Source organism: Bactrocera neohumeralis, chromosome 4 (assembly GCF_024586455.1).
Source record: "Bactrocera neohumeralis isolate Rockhampton chromosome 4, APGP_CSIRO_Bneo_wtdbg2-racon-allhic-juicebox.fasta_v2, whole genome shotgun sequence".
Taxonomy (NCBI): Eukaryota; Metazoa; Arthropoda; class Insecta; order Diptera; family Tephritidae; genus Bactrocera; species Bactrocera neohumeralis.
The window spans coordinates 78,806,280-78,827,005 of NC_065921.1; the positions used below are offsets into that span (position 1 = coordinate 78,806,280).

Here is a 20,726-nt window from a genome sequence, read left to right on the forward strand (position 1 = left end):
AAGGCGCGTATGTTAAAAATTACCAGTTTAATAAATAAAGAAATATTGAAAAATATAAACATATATTTAAAAAAAGGTAGAAATTATTTAAAAAGGTATATACATAAGTGCGCATTTTTTTATGTAAAATAAATATTTCAAAATTTAAAATGTAGACGAAATGCAAGAGAAATATTTAAAAATAAAATATTAGAAATTGTTTAAAAAGAGTGTAAAGTAATTATTTTAGAAATTGATATATAGACGAAATGCGAGCTTTATTTATTTTGTTTTTTAAATGTTTTTAATTTTTTTTTTGCTAGTTTTGGATCTTACCAACTAAAAAAGAAGCATTACTATTTTGAATGCTTTCGATGTGATGTTAGCAATTATATGTATGTAAAAATACAAAATAAAAAATAATTATAAAAATGCAATTATTATACTAAAAAATTAACAAAAAATATTTTAAGCTAAAATAAAAAAAAAATTAATTTAAAAAAATTAAAAAAAAAAATTTGAAAAATTAAAAAAATTTAACATATTAAAAAAATTTTAATTTAAAAATTTAAAAATTAAAAAAATTTAAAAAATTAAAAAATTAAAAAAATTAAAAAAAAAATTTTTTTTAAAAAGAAAATTAAAGTAAATTATTTAAATTAACAAAAACCAAACGAAAAAGTAATAGTCAAATAGCCAAATTGTTTAATATATAGTTATTATTAAATAGCGCTAAAAATGCAACACTGTATGCGACAAGCGCAGTTATACTGTTCAAATAAACTCGCCCAAAGCGGCAGTTGGAAGGGAAATAATTATAAAGCAAATATGCTGTTGAAAATAATTTTTTTGAAAAGGCATACAAACAAATTGCAATAAAAACAAATACTAAAAATTATTAAAATATTGACAAGTAATTGTTTTCAATTAAAATAGCAAACGAAATGTTTAAATGCGACACCAATTCCCGTTAAATAGTGTAAACGTTACTTTATAGATGGAAAAGCACAAACGTAAGTGTAAAAAAATGCGTTGAAAAAATTGCGTCAATTTGCGTACAAACGTGAAACGAAACAAAAAAATATTTAAAAAAAAAACGATAACAACAAAAATGCATTATAAAATTAAATTATGAAATACTTTATAAAAGCAGCGTGCAGCGTAAAGCTGTAATAAATATTTAAAAAAAAAAATTAGCAAAAATTAAAGCAATTAATAATTGATGCTGATTACAAATGTAAACGAGGCCAATGAGTCTTCAAATTTCATATAATTATTATTAAATTTATTATTAATTATGTACTTGTGTACAAGTATGGTTGAACTAAAGCGGAGGGGAAAAAGTGAAAAATAAACCAAATTACATATATATATTATTATTAAACTATTGACAAGCAGAATTATACATAATAATATATATAAATATATATAAATAATTCTAAATATTATACCAACAACAACAAGTGGATATAAATAATATAAAAACTACAAAGAAATACATAATAGAAACCAAATGGGAAGGAAAGCTATTTAAATAAATAGAGATTATATGTAAAAAAAATAATTGCAATGATTTTTATTTTTACCGTTTTTGGCAGGTTAAGGAGATATGAAAATGAAAACTTTAGGCAGTCGATGAAATTGAACTTGAAAGCAAAGTTGAAAAATGCTTGACGAAATAAGGTCAAAAAAGTGTAAGACTTTGTTCATAATTTTAAAATTCTTAACTTATTCTCCAAAATCTAAGTCGTTCCACTCAAAGTAATCCTCCTTGGTCCCAAAACACGTTTTTCCAAGCCTCGAAACAGTTGTTAAAGTCAATTTACGGAAAAGCCTTCAATTCACATAGCGATTCACGTTTAATGTCTTCATTTGACTCAAAACGGCTTTTCCATAGCAGTCGTTTGAGTTTGCTGAATAGCCAGGAGTCACGGAGCTAAATCTGGCGATTACGCTGCAAAAACCAAGAGTTTTCGGCCAATAATTCCGGCTTCTTTTTACGAATAGCTTCACGCAAACGACGCATAACACTCAAATAGTATTTCTTGTTGACAGTTTGGCCGATCTGAAGGGATTCGGAGTGCACCACACCTCGATAATCGCAGAAAACTGTCAACATAACCTTGATTTTTGACCGGTTTTGACGTGGTTTTTTCGGCTTCGGCTCACCTTTGCCACGATATCCGATCCGGTTGATCCTCTGTTTCCGGGTCATAAGCTTGAATCCAAGACCCAACGTCAGTAATAATAATGCGTTTAAGGACATCCCGGTAATAGGAAAGTCTTGTTTCACAGACGTTAAAACGGCGCTGTTTTTCGAAAATATTTAGAGATTTCGGAACCAATCGTGCTTTCACCTTTTTTAGGCCCAAATTATCTTTCAAAATGGTTTTCAGTGATCCTTCCGGTATTTCAACGATGCCAGTAAGATCTCTGACTGTTAATCGTCATTCTTAACTACCAATTCTTTTATTTTATTGACGTATTGATCATCAGTTGAGGGCCATCCTGAACTGTGGTTCGACGTCAACGCGTTCTTGACCGTCTGGAATAGTTATTAGTTAACAACAGCACTCCAGTCGTTTCTTCTTTTCGCTATTTGGCGCCAATTCAATATACCAAGTGCAGTCAGATCCCTCTCCACCTGATCTCTACAACGGAGTGGAGGTCTTCCTCTGCTTCCACCGGCGGGTACTGAATCGAAACCCTTCAAAGGCTGGTTCCATCCGGATAACATGACCTAGCACGACAGCCCATCGCTACATCCTCTGAACCATACAGCAGGACAGGCATGATTTGTAACTTGTAGAAATTGGTCTTTGTTCGTCCAGTCCAAAGTAGCACCTGTTGGCCAGAGTGATTTTGCATTGAATTCCAAGGCTGAATTCCTGCTTCATAATGACAGTTTCTGGTTATCTTTTTTACCTGATTCCGGGGTTGTCTTTTTCTATCCGATTTCCTTAGCCGCCAGTTTTTCTGGTACTTTTCGGTTTTTGGCTGCCGTCGGGCTTCCTTTTCCTTGACTCGTTGTGGTTGCCTATACATGCGGTAGGTCACGTGACGGTTAACACAAGTCTTCATGGAAGAGATTGTGTTCAGCGCCAGCCAGGCTCTAATCAAAAGTTCTCTCGACTAAATCTGTATGACCGATCTAAAAGTAACGTACTTAAAACGTATTTCAAGACCTGCCAGAATTTTACTTCAGGGTGGCGTTCCATTTTTCTCATTGAGAGATATACATCTGCGCACTTTCGTCCAGGTCCCGCTTTTTGCAGCGTAGCAAGAGTGCAGCGAATTTCTTGCACTCTCGAAAATATACCTTCATTTGAGTCTTATTGGTCTCTATCCTGATGGGCTTCTGCCTATTTGTATTCTCGATGTAAAGTCTCGCGTTGCTCTGTTACCTTCCTCTCATGAGAAGGTATTCCTTCGAGGTAGTCTCTTAAGGATTGTGGAAGCTTATTCCGATGCGATCGAGGTAAATGTCAAAGATTCGTAGGATGCTTCAGGTTTTTAAGCCGAACCCTCTTCTCCTGTCGCTCTTGGTCAGAAGTATTAAATATTCACTGCTAACCTAAGATCTTTGGCCGTCTACAGTTCGCTAAGCTTGATGTAAGGAATCATTACGTGTATAACCATTACTCAACTACATTCTTGTCAATTGTAGTAGATTACCTCGAGTACACTTAATAAATTTTCGGCCTTAAAAATATGATTGTATATTTTACAAGTAATCCAATATTGGCAGCACTGAAAGCATCGATCTCTAAAATTGCTTTAGAAAGTCGTGCTATACCTGTTTGGAGGGTAAAAATGTTACCAAGGTTACTATTTTACCCAATTTCATACATATAAACTATAAAGTTCTATATAGAAATAACAAAAGCCTTTGCACAAAATGTTTTTTAACTATTCAAATTAGAAACTTAAAGCTCTAATTAATCCGGCTATCTAATTAATGTCTATAGGCTCAAGCAAATTTACAAGCATAAATAGCGTCCCATTAAATTTAACCACTTATACTGGTATTAACTATACATAAATATCCGAAAGAAGGCTGAAATACGAAGGGTGATTCTAAAAAGGCCTCAAAATGAATAAAACTTTAAATGAAAAACGTCTGTAAACAGCTGACATTTCCACCCGACAGCAGGAATTTAGGTAGTTCTCAGCTAGAAACCTTAAGAAAATCAGTATAATTATTCATTGTCCAAAGTTATCTATCATGAATGCACCAAATTGTTCCAAAGTCTCAAGACAGAACTCACACATGTTCAGCGACGAGATTTTATGGTTAAACTACTCTACTTTGAAGATACATATGTTTTGGATTGGATGTAATGATGATATACAAGTTTGATTGAACTGTTAGCTAAGCATACGGTAATTTTTCGGAAAACCATCCGCAAAGCTCCGCCGGGGTCTGCTGGTAAGACTTTCCTCTGTATTACAGTTTTTTGACGAAACTTCATATATGATATTTACAACCCCGGTAAGAACCATAAATAATCAAAGAAGATTTCTTTTCATCTGATTTCTATAATCATCTGCGTTTCCTGCGTTTTGAAGCCGTATACAAGAGGATAAAAAAATTGCTCCAGATTGAAGAACGAAATTCTATATTACACTGAAATAAGTTTTCCTTTTTTGCACCACCCTCTCTGTGAGTACATTAGCCTGTACTATTTGTATTCTACTTAATATGCTTTCACCTTAAACACGCCTAACCACTTCAACCCAAACTGATTCTCTATTTATTATTGACAATGAGTTTACGAACAGCTGTGACTTTCTCACGCATAACTGTGAAAAGCAAAATTGTGTCGCACAAAATCCGCCAACCACCTACCCTCTATAGAAACTACTTCAGCAATAATTTCCGGTTAGCTATATTGGATAAATGGAGCAAGCGAATACCGTGCAGGAAAAGTAAGACATAGTGAGTTATGACATATATCTTGTGTTTGCTGGAAAACTTCCTTGATCCTTGCAGACATCGGAAATCGCTCCGAGGTGCTTTCTGGTGGTATTTTTGCTATAGTGGTCTGATATCGACGTTTCTGGCAACTCTTCGGTAGAAAAAGACATATGCAATGTGTATTTCAGATCGATACCTCAAAACTGAGGGACTAGTATACATATATACGTCTAAATCGACTCAGGACACGGTACGGAATATATATACATTATTTATTATACTCTCCGACGTTTGCTTGCAATGTTACTTTGTAACAAATATATCCGATTGGGACTAGTTCGAGAATATACGGATGGACAAGCTTAAATCAACGAAGGACACGTCAAGTTGATTATTTATGTACATATTTAATAGGGTCTCCATCGTTTTCTTTTGTGTTACTTCATAAAAAAGTTAATATACCCTGTTCAGTAGTTAAACGAAAGAAACCTGCTTTCGAGCTATAAAGAACTTATCTCTAGACACAATCTGCCAGTTTTTCAAAATAATTCGTGTGTCAAATACTGTTCGTCCAACAGTATAAGAAAACTCGAACTCGAACTCACTTCTTAATTTATCCGTATAGCGTTCCCACTAATCCACACCTAGAAGGATGTGAGACATTCAAGACATCTGTTTATTGAAGGAGGAAAACGAGATCCTTAAGATTTTATGTTCCGAGTTTCACTGCAATTTTATTACTTTTAGGTAGTATTTATAGGATGCCTCGCATCAAGAGGTATTTTTCTATTAACGATTTTCTTCCGGCAAAAGGATGGAGCCATGTGTAGAAGTTCACGCAAGTGACGGGAGTTCTCTGAGCGCCATTCACTCGGGAATGGTCAGAAACTATTATTTTACAAATGACTCAAGCAGTGCACGACTTCAGGTCTTAGACTAAGTATCCTCTGGCTAGCCAAAAACCATCCGTTTGAAGGCGAGCTAAAATGAGAAGGCGAATCATCCATCTCCAGGGTTGTGCGCTGAGTTTTGGACCCGCCACATAAAAAAGAATCAACCCCAATGAAAAGGACAAAACAGCCTCGGATGAGAACACCCTTATGATGACGAGTCTGACGAATCTGAAGACTAGTATAACCGCGTAAGCAGTGTCAACGCCAATAAAGAGGAAGAAGAAAACATACACCGTTAACAGATGGGATAGGTTCTCCAAAGAAAAATTTAAAAAATTTAAAAGTTTTGCAAGGCTTTTGAGCTAATTCAACCACACTCCTCAACTGGGTGTTCGTCGCATTCATTCCTTCGATTCTAACTCTACACAAGCCATATTCCTACAGGGTCTTTTACTAGTACATAAACATATATTTACAGCCACACACATATGCTTAAAACTCGTTAGTATATTGTTAATGTTCGATTATAATAAAAAACTGTTTATCATTGATTCTATTAAGCTATTTTTTTTATTGCTGAGGCAACTGAGTGAAATCAGTGAAGCATTTTATTATACACTTGGTTGGTATTAAATCAACCATAACGGAAAATCATTTTTCAATTTAATTTGACACGAAATATTTGTATGCCGCAGCAGAAACAGTCTGTATTTAATGAAGGTAATAGAGATATGTAGAAGAGAATGATATATAATATACATACATATACATATTGTATAACAATAAAGTATAAACAAGAAGGATCAGGCGATAATCTCCATGCAACATTTTTATATTCATGCGCCGAGCATATTATTTATTTAATATGTATGTAAGCTATGGTGACATTAAAAAATTTTATTGAATTTTTAAAAAATTAAAATTCATTATAAACATAAGTACTTCCGCTTCCTGGAAAATGTGCCTGGTCATACTATGAACAAACTGTTATGTTACGATGGCAGTTCGAAATGTTAAGTACTTTAGCAATAAAATGAAGGTAGAAACCTCTAGTAAAAAAGTTTGGTCCAATCGGGCGAACAAATGAATGGTTTAGCCTTCGAACCGCTGAAAGATATTTAGGAGAAGCGTTTTTGTATCAAAGCTATACGGACTTTGAGCAGTAGCTTGCCGGTAGTGACTATTAGAAAGCCTTTTCTATATTCTCTACATTTGATCTCGACTAAATAATTTTTGAATTCTTAACCCATCGAGCAATATTCTCTTTTTAGGATATAATCGCTGAATTATAATAAAACTCTCCATCTTTTCAATGAAAGAAGTTTGAATAATTGCGATCCGTTGTAAAAATTTTAGGACTCTCAAGGATTTGCGGCCTTTTGAGAGCCAAATAATCATGAAACCAATGATTCACTCATTCCAATCTCATACATACTTAGTTAACCTACTTTTGTAGAATTTTGTTGCAAAATGTGAATTGATAACCATGAAAATTACTGAGCCACTGCTGAACCTCAAAATATAGAGTTCTGGATTACTTGAACATAAACTTTTCGTTGGTTCCACTAAGATTTTTAGGTAAACTAATGTCTGGAGGAGCCATGTGTAGTAGTTTACGCAAGTGAGGAAAGTTCTCTGAGCGCCATTAACCACTTCCGGTCTTATACCAAGTATCCTCTGGGTAGCCAAAAAACATCCATTTGAACGCGAGCTAAAGTGAGAAGGCGAAATAGCCTCTCACCCCTTTTGATTCGGACAATGACGAACAGGAATGGGAAAGCATTTGAAGCATTCAAGATAACTGTTTCAGCCGTACGGGTGAACGATGAGCATCGAAGAAGATGGAACCACGAGCTATTTGAGCTCTACGGTGACATGAATATACAATAGTTAAGCGCCTAAAAACCCAACAATTGTTGAGGCTGGACCATATTGTTCGCATGAAAGATGATGCTTCAGCAAAAATTTCTTTCAATTGGAGACCCATGGATGAAACACGGAAACAAGGGCATTCGATTTGTCTGCATTCGCAACAGGAGTGACCTCACAAAGAATGGAGGCAACTGGGGAAGTTTTGCTGACCCGGCCCTCACTTGTAGTGTCAAAAAAGAAGAATATCTGATGCTTGCTGACACTTCACAAATTTCGTTAAAAACTGCAGTATTAGCATGTTCTAATACCGAGAGCCTTAAGCGTTCGAATTATCAATTCATCCTCGTTACCATTACCGGCGTTGAACGCTTAAACTTGTGGTGACTAAGTGATAAGTAATGTGAATAGTCATTTCATACTTGCGTAAATAATAAAGTGCTAATAGCACTTTTGCGTGCGAGTCACCGAGTGATGAGCTTTTCGACCTCTATTCCGTATTTTCGCCTCACCACGTCCCGTTGCAGTTATAAAAAAAAATAAATAATGTCGTTTACATGTGGTTTAAATACGATTTTATTATTATGGAAGTACTGTACAATTTAAAATGTGAGTAAGCGACCAAAGCTGCTTCGAAAATAGTTGGACGTATAACGACGTTCAACTAAGACGACCGAACGGCCTACGTAACCGAAACGGACCCGGATTTTTATCCGGTCAAACACTGTCAACTAGGCGGAATTCTGTCACTACAAAAGCAACAGAGTTTTTAGACGCATACCGAAGCACATTTATTATGGAATATCTCTAATATGGCACCAGAGCGGAATTAACATTCCCATTTTTGACTTTTATCATAACTTTCCGTATCCAAGACAAATGTGTACTCACTCAGTCCACAGAAACACTTATTGGGAGTACGCAGTATAGCGCTTGTCCAGTGGGTGAGGATAGTTTATTCTGTGTCCATTACGTAGTCCAAGAGACGTAGTCATACTTTAGGATTCGAGTCACTACTATTGAGTGCCAACGTGAACTTCGTGTTTTTGGGTCTATCGCTCAAGTGGATTCGGTAAGTTTAGTTTGTGTTTAGTACGTAGTTCTTGAAACATAGTCATAATTTAGGACTTGAGTCCCTTTTATTCAGTGCCCACAAGAATTTCGTGTATTTGGATCTACCGCTTTCCACGTGAATTTTGCAGTTTTGCACTCCAATAGGTCGCTCCATTGCAATTCCTCCTTTCCATGCTCCTATCTAGATGGTCGTTTAGACAATTCATCGGTTTACCAAGGTCAATCACGTTTCCTGAGGACAATCCTACACCATTCTTGACCATATCGAGAACTATCTCGTTACCCTGTATGTCTTTATGACATCGTAGAAGTTAAGCCACTTGTTCCTGGCGACATTCCCCACTGCTGTCCTTCCCGAGATACTATAAACTGATATATGAAGCGAGGTTGTTGCCTTGATTACAGCTTGACTGTCCACGGATATGGTTAGTCTAGAGTTACCCGCTGATAAACAGAGATTCAGATTTAAAATGTAATTTAGGACTTGAGTCTCTTTTATTCAGTGCCCACAAGAATTTCGTGTATTTGTATCTACCGCTTTCCACGTGAATTTTGCAGTTTTGCACTCCAATAGGTCGCTCCATTGCAATTCCTCCTTTCCATGCTCCTATCTAGATGGTCGTTTAGACAATTCATCGGTTTACCAAGGTCAATCACGTTTCCTGAGGACAATCCTACACCATTCTTGACCATATCGAGAACTATCTCGTTACCCTGTATGTCTTTATGACATCGTAGAAGTTAAGCCACTTGTTGCTGGTGACATTCTCCACTGCTGTCCTTCCCGAGATACTATAAACTGATATATGAAGCGAGGTTATTGCCTTGATTACTGCTTGACTGTCCACGGATATGGTTAGTCTAGAGTTACCTGCTGATAAACAGAGATTCGGATCTAAAATGCGCATCATTTGAGCCCGTGGTCGCATTTCGAAAAGAATGCCTCTTCTCTAACCCGTTAACACTACGAAGGTTTCCCACACGGTACTTGCAGTGAAATCCAGTGCTTTTCAAAGCCTTCATCTTTGGCCTTCACTCCATTTGATATCCACCTATTAACAACCGTCAACTATTCAATTGAATCATAAATCTGTACTGGATTTCAGCGCATTTATATCGCCATAAAATAATAAAAAAATAAGACACGCCATCTAACAGTAAACACAGTCCACTTAAATAGCCGCGTATCTTTTAAAAGCCACGAAATTTTGCTGCAACGAAGTCTCCTATCGCACGTAGCACAGATATGTTGACTGAGCTAGGTGAGCTCGGACTCAACACCGCAACGCAGTTAAACACCACATTCGTTATCGAACTCATAAGCGCCATTTACGAACTGTATCTATTCAAAAATTTCGTACTTTATATAAGTGAGCAATTCAATGACTCTGAGATCGCAGTGAAATTTTTAGACGAGTTCTTCACGGTCTTTCCTTTAATACCGAATGTAATTGTGGTGAGTAATGGTGAAGTCGATCCCAAGGACTTTCATGTTGATGTGCTGGTTAGCAAGCCAGCGCTCGGTTTGGTATTCACCACAGGACCGAACGACACAGTGATGCCATTAGCGGCGGAAAGCATGAAACGCGTGCGCATACTAAAAACCATATTCATACTCACGACGATGATAGAGTTGGACGTGGACGACGTACGCGCCGACAGCGATTACGCTAATTTGGTGAATGAAACGTATACATGGATTTGGCATGAACAATTTCTGAATACGATCTTATTAACGGTGCGTGATAACATTTACATACTCGAGCCATATCCGGAACTGAAAATCGTCAACAAAACTGCAAATTGGGATGTGAAAGACTTCTTTATCGATTATTATGACAATCTCAAGGGCTATGTGTTGGATACCATTGTACGTTACGATTTGCCACGTGTATTCGATCGTCGTTATGAAAACGGTGAACTAAAGATCAGCGGAACTTCGGGTAAACTGTTTACCACTTTCCTGAAATCCATCAATGCGACATTAGTTAATACGGATGTCGCGAACTCACCATTTGAGCCCGCATTAATGGGTGATGTCATTGAATTGATTGTCAATAGAACTATCGAGTTGAGTCCGCACTCGCAGACAGCGCTCTTCGCTATGGATCATGTGGGCACCAGCTATCCGATTGGCATCAATGATTGGTGTATTATGGTGCCATTTTATAATCGTTCGCCGGAGCATCTTTACTTGCTGCGCAGTTTTCAAAATTCCACTTGGCTGCTCGTACTCTTCGCTGTCGTCTATATATCTATTGCGCTCTGGCTTTGCGCACCACAACGCCCGATCGAGTATAGCAACGCACTATTGCAAGCGATTTGTTCAATGCTCAGCATTGCGCCCACAACGCTCTTCAACACACTCAATCTACGCATGTCGTTCTTGTTCTTTTATCTCTTTGTGCTCGGTTTCATAACCTCAAATTGGTATACTACGAAGATCGCCAGCTATCTGATGACCTCATTGCCATCGGCGCAAATAGATACGGTGGACGATGTCATCGCCGCTAATCTACGCATTAAAGTATTCGACTATGAGTATGAGCGCCTGGAGTCGATGCCTGCACAATATCCACAACGTTTTCTCGAACAGCTCGACATCGTTGATAAGCCATTTATGGATCAGCATCGCGATACAATGAATACGAGTTACGGCTATAGCATACAGACAGATCGCTGGGAGTTTCTCAACATGCAACAACAATTTCTACAAAAACCAGTCTTTCGCTTATCGGAGATTTGTATGGGTCCATTTCATCATGTGTTTCCCATGTATGCCGATTCACATCTGCAGACACCACTTAAATACTTCATCTTGCATGCGACACAATCCGGTTTGCTGACATATTGGCAGAAGTCGGCTTTTGCCGAGGCGCTGCGCTTGAGGTTGGTGAGAATCATGTTGATCCACGAGGATCCACGTCCTTTGTCCATGCGTTTTCTTCGTCCGATCTGGTACGTTTGGTGGTTGGGGCTTATATTAGCCGGTATCGTTTTCCTTTGCGAATGGAAGCGTGCTGCTTTGGTGCGGATCAAGCGTAGGCTTTTGACCGAATTGAGTTTTTAGAATAAATTAAACTAATGCTAGGGACCTATATTTATTTGAATTAGTTTCCAAAACTCTAAACAGATAAAGCTTTGCAGTATTGTACATTCACTTAGCGTTTGAAAAACCCTAAAGGGTTTGTCCGGAAAGTAATAGCACTAAGTCGATTTAAAAAAAATTTTGTGAACCAGTCGTTACAATTCTTTAAAATCTTTCAAAATTGGCTCCTTCTGCATTGATGTAACGCCACCAGTGCGATTTCCAAGCATTGAAAGCGTCACGGAAGGCATTCTCCGCCTTGAGAGCGGAGGTGCATACTGCTTGGATTCCCTATCATCGGCATTTTCAGGCGAGGAAACAAAAAAAGTCCGCGGTCCACATCTAGGCTGTAGGGCTAGGGTTACCATATTGGTCTCAATCAAAATCAGTTCCGATGCATATGTAACCTCACGAAAATCAGGGAATATGGTAATCCTATCTAGGGCGGCGTTGGGATGGCGGCTTTGGTTAGGTAACTGTTCACAAGAAAGGCGGTTTGAGCCGGGACGTTGTCGTGGTGCAACTTCCAATCAGCTGCGATGATTTCTCGGACCCGATTAACCTTTCGTTTATGGACTTCACGTAAAACTTGCCGTTGACGGTTTGTCCAGGAGGAACAAATTTATGGTGGACGATGTCTTTGATGTCAAAAAAGACAATAAGCATCGTTTTCACTTTGGATTTGCTCATTCTTCCGGTCTTCATCAGCGACCTCTTCCCGGCCCTGCAAAAAGGCCTGGTGCCATCGAAGCACACCACTTCTTGCTAAAGCAACATCTGGGTAAGCCTGCTTGAACATATCAAACGTCTCTGTCGCAGATTTACCGAGTTTCACACAGATTTTGAACGCGTAACTCTGGTCTAACGAACGCTGCATTTTCAGCTTACACCACTCATAGAAACACGTCGCACGAAAATGTTTGTCCTGACTCTCCAGGTGCTCGGAGACAACTTACCAGCTCAATCGTTAGCTAGGAACGCCCTCTACCGAATCCAGTCGGTGCGCGCACGCTCTGAAGTACAGTCTATTACTTTCCGGACAAACCCTGTAGATATTTTTTTACTCCACGACTATGCCACTTCTCTCTATGAAGTTTAAAAGAGTTGTTCGATTAATTTTTATTATACTCAGCACATGCTTTGTACTTCATATTATTGAAATCCATTAATGTGAAAACTGTTATATATTCTAATTATTTTTATAATTAATATTATGAACTAAAAAATTACAAATCTTGAACGGTTTTGTTAGTCTAAGCAACCGTTACGGGTACTTTTATTCAACGCGGTTCAATCCACTAAACCACTGCTCTGTACTTCGTTCACTTCTCGACACTTTTCTTCCGCAAACGCCACGTATCTCCAATAAAAACACAAAGGACGCTATACTCAGCCCAGCAATCAGCACAACCCAAGCTGCGTAGAGCGTATACAAGTCCAAGGCCTTAAAGGGGAACACATTATTGACCAGCTTCACGTAACCGGCTAGCAGAGCATCTTTAAAGTCCGACCGCAACCAGTAAAAATCCAAGCCAGCCATCTGCACGTCCAATATAAAGTGTGTTAGCGGTTCCTCTAGATGTGAATCCAGACGCATCGGATAACCTATACATGGGCTACCCAAACAGATTTTCGAAAACCGATTAATCGGCTTATTTGCATACTGTTCCTGTAGTGAGAGAAAAGTCCAACGCTCCTCAGTGACCGGATAGGCGTAGGAGTTGTTAAAATTTAATAGATGCGCCATTTGCACGCTCGAATTCGAGCCGACAATTAATTGCTTCACTTTCAGTACCAGCTCCGGTGGCACTTGCTCCAACACCATATCGATCTCGTGGAACTTTAGTTAGTATGGGTAGCTGTGCCTCGATCAACGATTCGAAGGTGTCCAATTGTTCGCCCACCAGCACGGTAGTGAAGAAGCTGCTAAGCAAATTATTATACCAACTGGTGAGCAGAAAGCCGAAAAGCGCCAACTGTAGGTACACCAACAAATAGCGCATCGATGGCTGATGACTCGGATAGGTCGACGGCAAAAAGACCACTTGAGCTATGCTCTCGAGAAAAGTGCGCGAGAGTTTAGTTAGAAATGGCGCTTCACGCGGCACACACGGACTTGTCCACGCCAGCATCACTGAGATATAGACCACAGCGGCGAATATCACCAGCCAACTACCTAATTTGAGCGGACGCACGGGATACAAGCAACGCGGTATCTCATTCTGTACCGGCACAATGAGACAGCACTCCAACTTGAAGATCGGATAACTCATGATGCCCTGATGCTCCCGAATGCTCGTATACGGATGTATGGATATCTCCAATTTCTGTTTGGCGATTTCTTGCACTATAGTGCTCATATTGACGCTGCTCGTAATGTCGTGCACCTGATTGGGATTACTGATGCGCAACGTCATATTCATGCGACGCACGAAATTCACAAAAATCTGATAGGCAAAACCGCGTATCTTGGTCGCATTATCACGCTGTTGGCGCACAAAGAATATGCGCGGCAAATCGTTCTCGGCGGGCGTGGAGAGCGTATAGCCTTGCAGATTGGTCGGCGCTGGTGGAAAGAGATCGGCGCTGCGATTATGCACCTGATACACATGTATCTGCGGAAATGGCGTGTAACGGTAAACGGTATTGTTGCACAGCAGCACGACATGTAAGAATTGTAATTGCCAGAGTTTGGCAAACACGTCCAATGGTTCAAGTGACGTACTCGTCGCCACTACAATGAGCTTTGTGCGCCGTAGCTTACGCAAACGCTGATCGACCACGCGCCAAATGTGATCCGCGGACGCGGCACATAACACAACGCTGAGCGCATCGTTCGCTATGTGATGACGTAAGGTATTGCCCGGCGGCCTGGACGTGTCAGCGGCAGTGAAGATATAACGCGGCGCCGGCAGTTGTCTTTCCAAGCTGTCAAGTATAGCGTTGCGCGCAGTTTGGTGCTCATCTTTGTCGCCTATAAATATTGCCACATTTGCTATGTGATGGTACCGTAAAGTGCGCCCTAACACCGCGTCGAAACTTGAGCCAACCAAATTGGTGTTGTTGCAAGCGCCTAACGGCAAAGTGCAGAGCAGTAGCGTAGCCAACGGCGTCAACATCCTGTAGGAGTACTAATGGCCGCCGCGCAGGCAACGCCGGTTTTATACTGTTCCGCCGCGACTGGAAACTACTTTATTTTCCGTTAATTTACACGCTCTGCAAGCGCTAAATGTAATAAGCGTATTAACCTGCTTGATTGCAATTAAATTTAATCAATCAAGCCCTAAGCTCATTAGGTAATTTTCACATTGTTGCCGCTAATAAAGTTACTATCTCACTAACTGTCGCTGGAAATGTGTATTTGAATTTTTAACCTTTCCACCGATAGTGCTCGCAGTGCCCTAGCATCGAGTAAGGTCCCAACTGTTGACATGCAATTTGTATAATAATATATAAAAATAAAATTGTTTCAGCAAACCGCCTCCTTTGAGGGCACATAGGTAAATATTTGTCAACCTAAAACTGTTTGCTTTTCAAAAGCATGACGGAGAGTAATGTTTCGAATTTAAAGGGCTAATTTCTAGTGAGCGATACGCTGCTATGAGCAAAAAATACTTGTAGTAAGGCTTGGTTCATATTTTTAAAATTCTTAATTTATTCTTTAAAATCTATGTCGTCCCACTCAAAGTAATCCTCCTTGGTCCCAAAGCACTTCTGCCAAAGTTTTTTCCAAGCCTCGAAACAGTTGTTACAGTCAATTTCCGGAAAAGTCTGCGATGTGCCCAGCGATTCACGTTTAATGTCTTCAATTGACTCAAAACGATATTCCTGGAGCGGTCGTTTGAGTTTGCTAAATAGCCAAAAGTCACACGGAGCTAAATCAGGAGAATGCAATGGTTGAGGCACGATATTAGTTGAAAATTTGGCGAAAATATTCATATCATCTTCATTTCATATTTTTAAAATTCTTAATTTATTCTTTAAAATCCATGTCGTCCCACTCAAAGAAATCCTCCTTGGTCCCAAAGCACTTCTGCCAACGTTTTTTCCAAGCCTCGAAACAATTGTTAAAGCCAATTTGCGGAATAGCCTTCAATGCGCGTAGCGATTCACACTTAATGTCTTCAATTGACTCAAAACGGTTTCCCCGGAGCGGTTGTTTGAGTTTGCTAAATAGCCAGAAGTCACAGGGAGCTGAATCAGGTTAATGCGATGGTTGAGGCACGATATTAGTTGAACATTTGGCGAAAAACTCTCGAAGAATCAATGCAGTATGCGACCGTGCATTATCGTGGAGCAAAAACCCAGATTTTTCGGCCATAATTCTGTCCTCTGTTTGCGAATAGCGAATAAATTGACTGTTTGGCCGATCGGAAGAAAGTCAGTGTGCACCTTACCACGATAATCGAAGAAAACTGTCAACATAACATTGATTTTTACTGCTGTCACGTATTTTTTTCGGCTTCGGCTCACCTTTGCCACGATATTCGGTCGACTGATGGTCTGTTTCTGGATCGTAAGCTTAGATCCAAGACTCATCGCCTGTAATAATACTTACGTTTCATGACATCCCGGTAATCAGAAAGCATTATTTTACAAATGTTAACGCGTGGCTATATTTTGAAAAAAAAATTAAGTTATTTTGAAACCAATCGTGCTTTCATTTTTCTTAGACCTAAATGAGCTCTCAAAATGGTTTTCACTGATCCGTGCGATATTTCAACGATGCCAGTAAGATCGCTGACTGGGATACACTTAAAATATCGAAATTCAAAATGCCGACACATCAAAGTACCGACAAAATTTAAATATGCAGCCAAATCAAAATACCGACAAATCAAAACACCGACAAACCAAAATGCCGACATGTGAAAAATATTTTATCTTGTCCGCCCTTATTTCTATCGAAGCACAGAAAGAGAATTCTGCCGACTAAGGGTTATGATCCTGAACGTGTTCGTGGCCGGAGGTCGAAGGCCGCAGGGCCTCGAACGAAGAACGCCACCTTTTCTTAATTCGTCGGTATTGTGATTTGTCGGTGTTTTGATTTGTCGGTATTTTGATTTGTCGGTATTTTGAGTGTCGGGATTCTAAATTTCGAGATTTTGATTGTCGGCATTACGTTATACACCCTCGCTGGCTGTTAATCGACGAATATCAGGCATCAATTCCTCTATTTTTTTGACGTGTTGTTCATCAGTTAATTTTGATGGCCGTCCTGGACGTTCTGCTTCGTCGTCAACGCGTTCTCGGCCCTCTTTAAATAATTTGTAATAATCAAAAGCACTTGCTTGCGACAAACAATTATCACCGAAGACCTTTTCCACCATTTTGAAAGTTTCAGCACCAGAACTTGGATTCCGCACACAAAATTTAATGGAACTTCTTTTTTGGAAACCCACTCATGATAAGAATCGCCTAAGCGCTAATGTTTATTTTGATGCGACATTTTGTCAAGAGCAAAGCCCCAGGGAAACAATTGAGCTTATCTTGTGCACTTTCCCCCATTGGCAACGCAACGCATCAAACATTTGGAGGCCTCAAGGTATGAGACAGTAGCAAAGCTTTCGATAGTGAGACCACAGAATCTTTTGAAATTCGTGTGAAGCCCAGACATCATAAAGAATGACTACTCCTCATGGACTTCGTAGCGGCACTCCAACCGGTATTGCAAAAGGACCTGATCTATCCGTAGTTCATTGGCATACCAAACTAAATTAACCTCTTCTTCTTCTTAATTGACAACAGCGCGCCAGTCGTTTCTTCTTTTCGCTACGTGGCGCCAATTGGATATTCCAAAGCCAGGTCCTTCTCCACCTTGTCTGTCTAACGGAGAGGAGTTCTTTGTACTCCTCTGCTTCTCCCGCCGGGTACTGCGTCGAATATTACCAGAGCTGGAGTGTTTTCATTCATACGGACAACATGACCTAGCCAGCGTAGCCGCTGTCTTTTAATTCGCTGAACTAAGTATGTCAATGTCGTCGTATATCTCGTACAGCTCATCGTTCCATCGAATGCGATATTCGCCGTGGCCAATACGCAAAGGACCATAAATCTTTCGCAGAATTTTTCTCTCGAAAACTCGTAACGTCGACTCATCGGTTGTTGTCATCGCCCAAGCCTCTGCACCATATAGCAGGACGGGAATTATGAGCGACTTATAGAGTTTGGTTTTTGTTCGTCGAGAGAGGACTTTGCTTCTCAATTGCCTACTCAGTCCGAAGTAGCACCTGTTGGCAAGAGTTATCCTACGTTGGATTTCCAGGCTGACATTGTTGGTGGTGTTTACGCTGGTTCCAAGATAGACGAAATTATCTACAACTTCAAATTTATGACTTTTAACAGTGACGTGAGAGCCTAGTCGCGAGTGCGACGACTGTTTGTTTGATGACAGGAGATATTTCGTTTTGCCCTCGTTCACTGCCAGACCCATTTTCTGTGCTTCCTTGTCCAGCCTGGAGAAAAAATCAACAATTAACCTAACCTAATAAAAAATTATGCAACTTGACAACCGCTGTAATGAAAAAGTTTTCAAGAAAAAGTTTCCTATCGGTGAAGCCTTCAAAAATTTCATTTAAATTTGAAAAAGAACAAAATTTCTCGAGGTTCTGAGCTGGAAATGTATAGACAGAAGATTGAACTCAAAACGGTTGCCCACCTTTTATTTAGTATTCACGGAATTGAAGAATATAGAACGCATGTACATTAGTACATATGTATGTATGTATGTACATATAAACATATTTGACTGCATATAAATATACATACATATGTACACTTCGTATATACATTTCTTACCCTTCATGGTACTTTTCTTTTTATCTTTCTTTCATCTGTGATTTTTATTATTTATTTATTGTTGTTGTATGCTATTTGCGGTATCGGCGAATAATCGTATCAGATAATCAGCTGTTTAAACCAGCGCATTTATTTACATATATACATACATAGCAACACATGTATATAAATAGGCATGTATGTATGTAGGTATGTGTATACTTTCTTTCTACAATCTCTCTTACTCTTTATGCACTGCTCTTTCGTATTTTATTGCAGTTGTTTTTGTAGCTTTTGCTTAGCATCGAACAACTATTTCCTCCACCAAATCAAATGCTTATCGCTAGCTAACGCTTCTATACATATACATACACATAAACATACACGAGTATGTTTGTGTTGCTGAGTATAACAGCTACTTTGTGCTCAACCTTGTTGATTTATTTGTCTTCTGTGTTTATATTAGTTATTTGACCGACAATTCAACAAGCTTTCAATAGCCGTGATCGTCTAGTGGTTAGGACCCTACGTTGTGGCCGTAGTAACCCAGGTTCGAATCCTGGTCACGGCAATGCTCTCACATGAGACATTGTCACGGATGAAAGCATTTTTTTAATTATTTTTTTTTTTAATTTTTTCACAATTTTTTGTTTGAAATATTTTTTTAAGAGTGGTAAAAACCAAAGAGATAAAAAAACATATAAATTCTAAATATATTATTATAAATTCTAAGATTCCACTAACAGCATATAAATCATAATAAAGCATATAAACATAAAAAAAACTATATACATACATACATACAGCTCGCCAATTTTGAAAGGCCCTAGAACTTAAAGTGTGATCCAAGTAGAAGTACTTTTTTCAATAGCCATTTTTTTGACAGATCACGCGTGAGTCGTGTCAAGCTGTCTTGTTATTTTTGTCCCATATTGTGGTTGGTATTTTATCATGGAGAGACTTACGCCTGAACAAAGTTTACAAATCGTTCCACTTTATTACGAAAATTCATGTTCTGTAAAGAATGTGTTTCGCGCGCTTCGCTCAACTTATGGTCAACATAATCGATCTACTGAGCGTAATATTCGCAACACCATAACCCATTTTGAGACCCAGCATTCATTATGGGTTAATATTCGACCGAATAGACCACGTCCAGTACGCAGTGAAAAAAATATGACAGCTATAACGGAGAATGTACACAAAGACCGTGGAGAGTCGATTCGGCGTCGTTCACAGCAACTCGAACTGACGTATCGAGCGGCTTGACGGATTTTACGTCGAAATCTTAAATTGAAACCTTTCAAAATACAGATTGTGCAAGAACTGAAGCCGCTCGATCTTCCCAAGAACTTTGCTTTGATCTAGAGGTCTTGAAAAGTTCGAAGAAGTTCGACGTTTTCGAGCCTAATTTTGTTCAGTAAAAAATAACGGTTTGGTCTCCACACTGCGGTTCAGTCCTTGGAGCAAAACATCGCGCATGCCATTCGCCAGTTATCAGTCGAACGAGTCATCGAAAATTGGACTCAACGGTTGGATCAGCTGAGACGGAGCCACGCCAACATTTGAAAGAGATAATCTTCAAAAAATATAAGACAAATAATGTTCCTTCGATTGATAATAAACATTATTCTTCTTTATTGGCGTAGACACCGCTTACGCTATTATAGTCGAGTTAACAACAGGGCGCCAGTCGTTTCTTCTTTTCGCTACGTGGCGCTAATTGGATATTCCAAGCGAAGCCAGGTCCTTCTCCACCTGGTCCTTCCAACGGAGTGGAGGTCTTCCCCTTCCTCTGCTTCCCCCGGCGGGTTCTACGTCGAATACTTTCAGAGCTGGAGTGTTTTCGTGCATCCGGACAACATGACCTAGCCAGCGTAGCCGCTGTCTTTTAATTCACTGAACTATGTCAATGTCGTCATATATCTCATACAGCTCATCGTTCCATCGAATGCGATATTTGACGTGGCCAACGCGCAAAGGACCATAAATCTATGGCAAAACTTTTCTCTCGAAAACTCGCAACGTCGACTTATCAGCTGTTGTCATCGTCCAAGCCTCTGCACCATATAGCAGGACGGGAATTATGAGCGACTTATAGAGTTTGGTTTTTGTTCGTCGAGAGAGG

The 20,726-nt window shown here is 39.2% G+C and overlaps 2 protein-coding genes and 1 non-coding gene across 3 annotated transcripts; 2 read left to right on the forward strand and 1 right to left on the reverse strand.

Annotated features, from left to right (window-relative positions):
* Positions 1-9,979: 9,979 nt before the first annotated feature.
* On the forward strand, positions 9,980-11,803 carry LOC126755855 (uncharacterized). Its single transcript, XM_050468573.1, has one exon. It carries the CDS (start codon positions 9,980-9,982, stop codon positions 11,801-11,803), a length of 1,824 nt encoding a protein of 607 aa, XP_050324530.1.
* Positions 11,804-13,097: 1,294 nt separating this feature from the next.
* Positions 13,098-14,940, reverse strand: LOC126755856 (uncharacterized). The gene is made up of 2 exons (XM_050468574.1): positions 13,726-14,940; positions 13,098-13,661 (listed from the first exon to the last, which is right to left on the reverse strand). Exons 1-2 carry the CDS (start codon positions 14,938-14,940, stop codon positions 13,098-13,100), a joined length of 1,779 nt encoding a protein of 592 aa, XP_050324531.1.
* A 4,157-nt stretch (positions 14,941-19,097) lies between these two features.
* Trnah-gug (transfer RNA histidin (anticodon GUG)) lies at positions 19,098-19,169 on the forward strand. The gene has a single exon. It is a non-coding gene; the product is annotated as a tRNA-His (tRNA).
* The last annotated feature ends 1,557 nt before the right edge of the window (positions 19,170-20,726 follow it).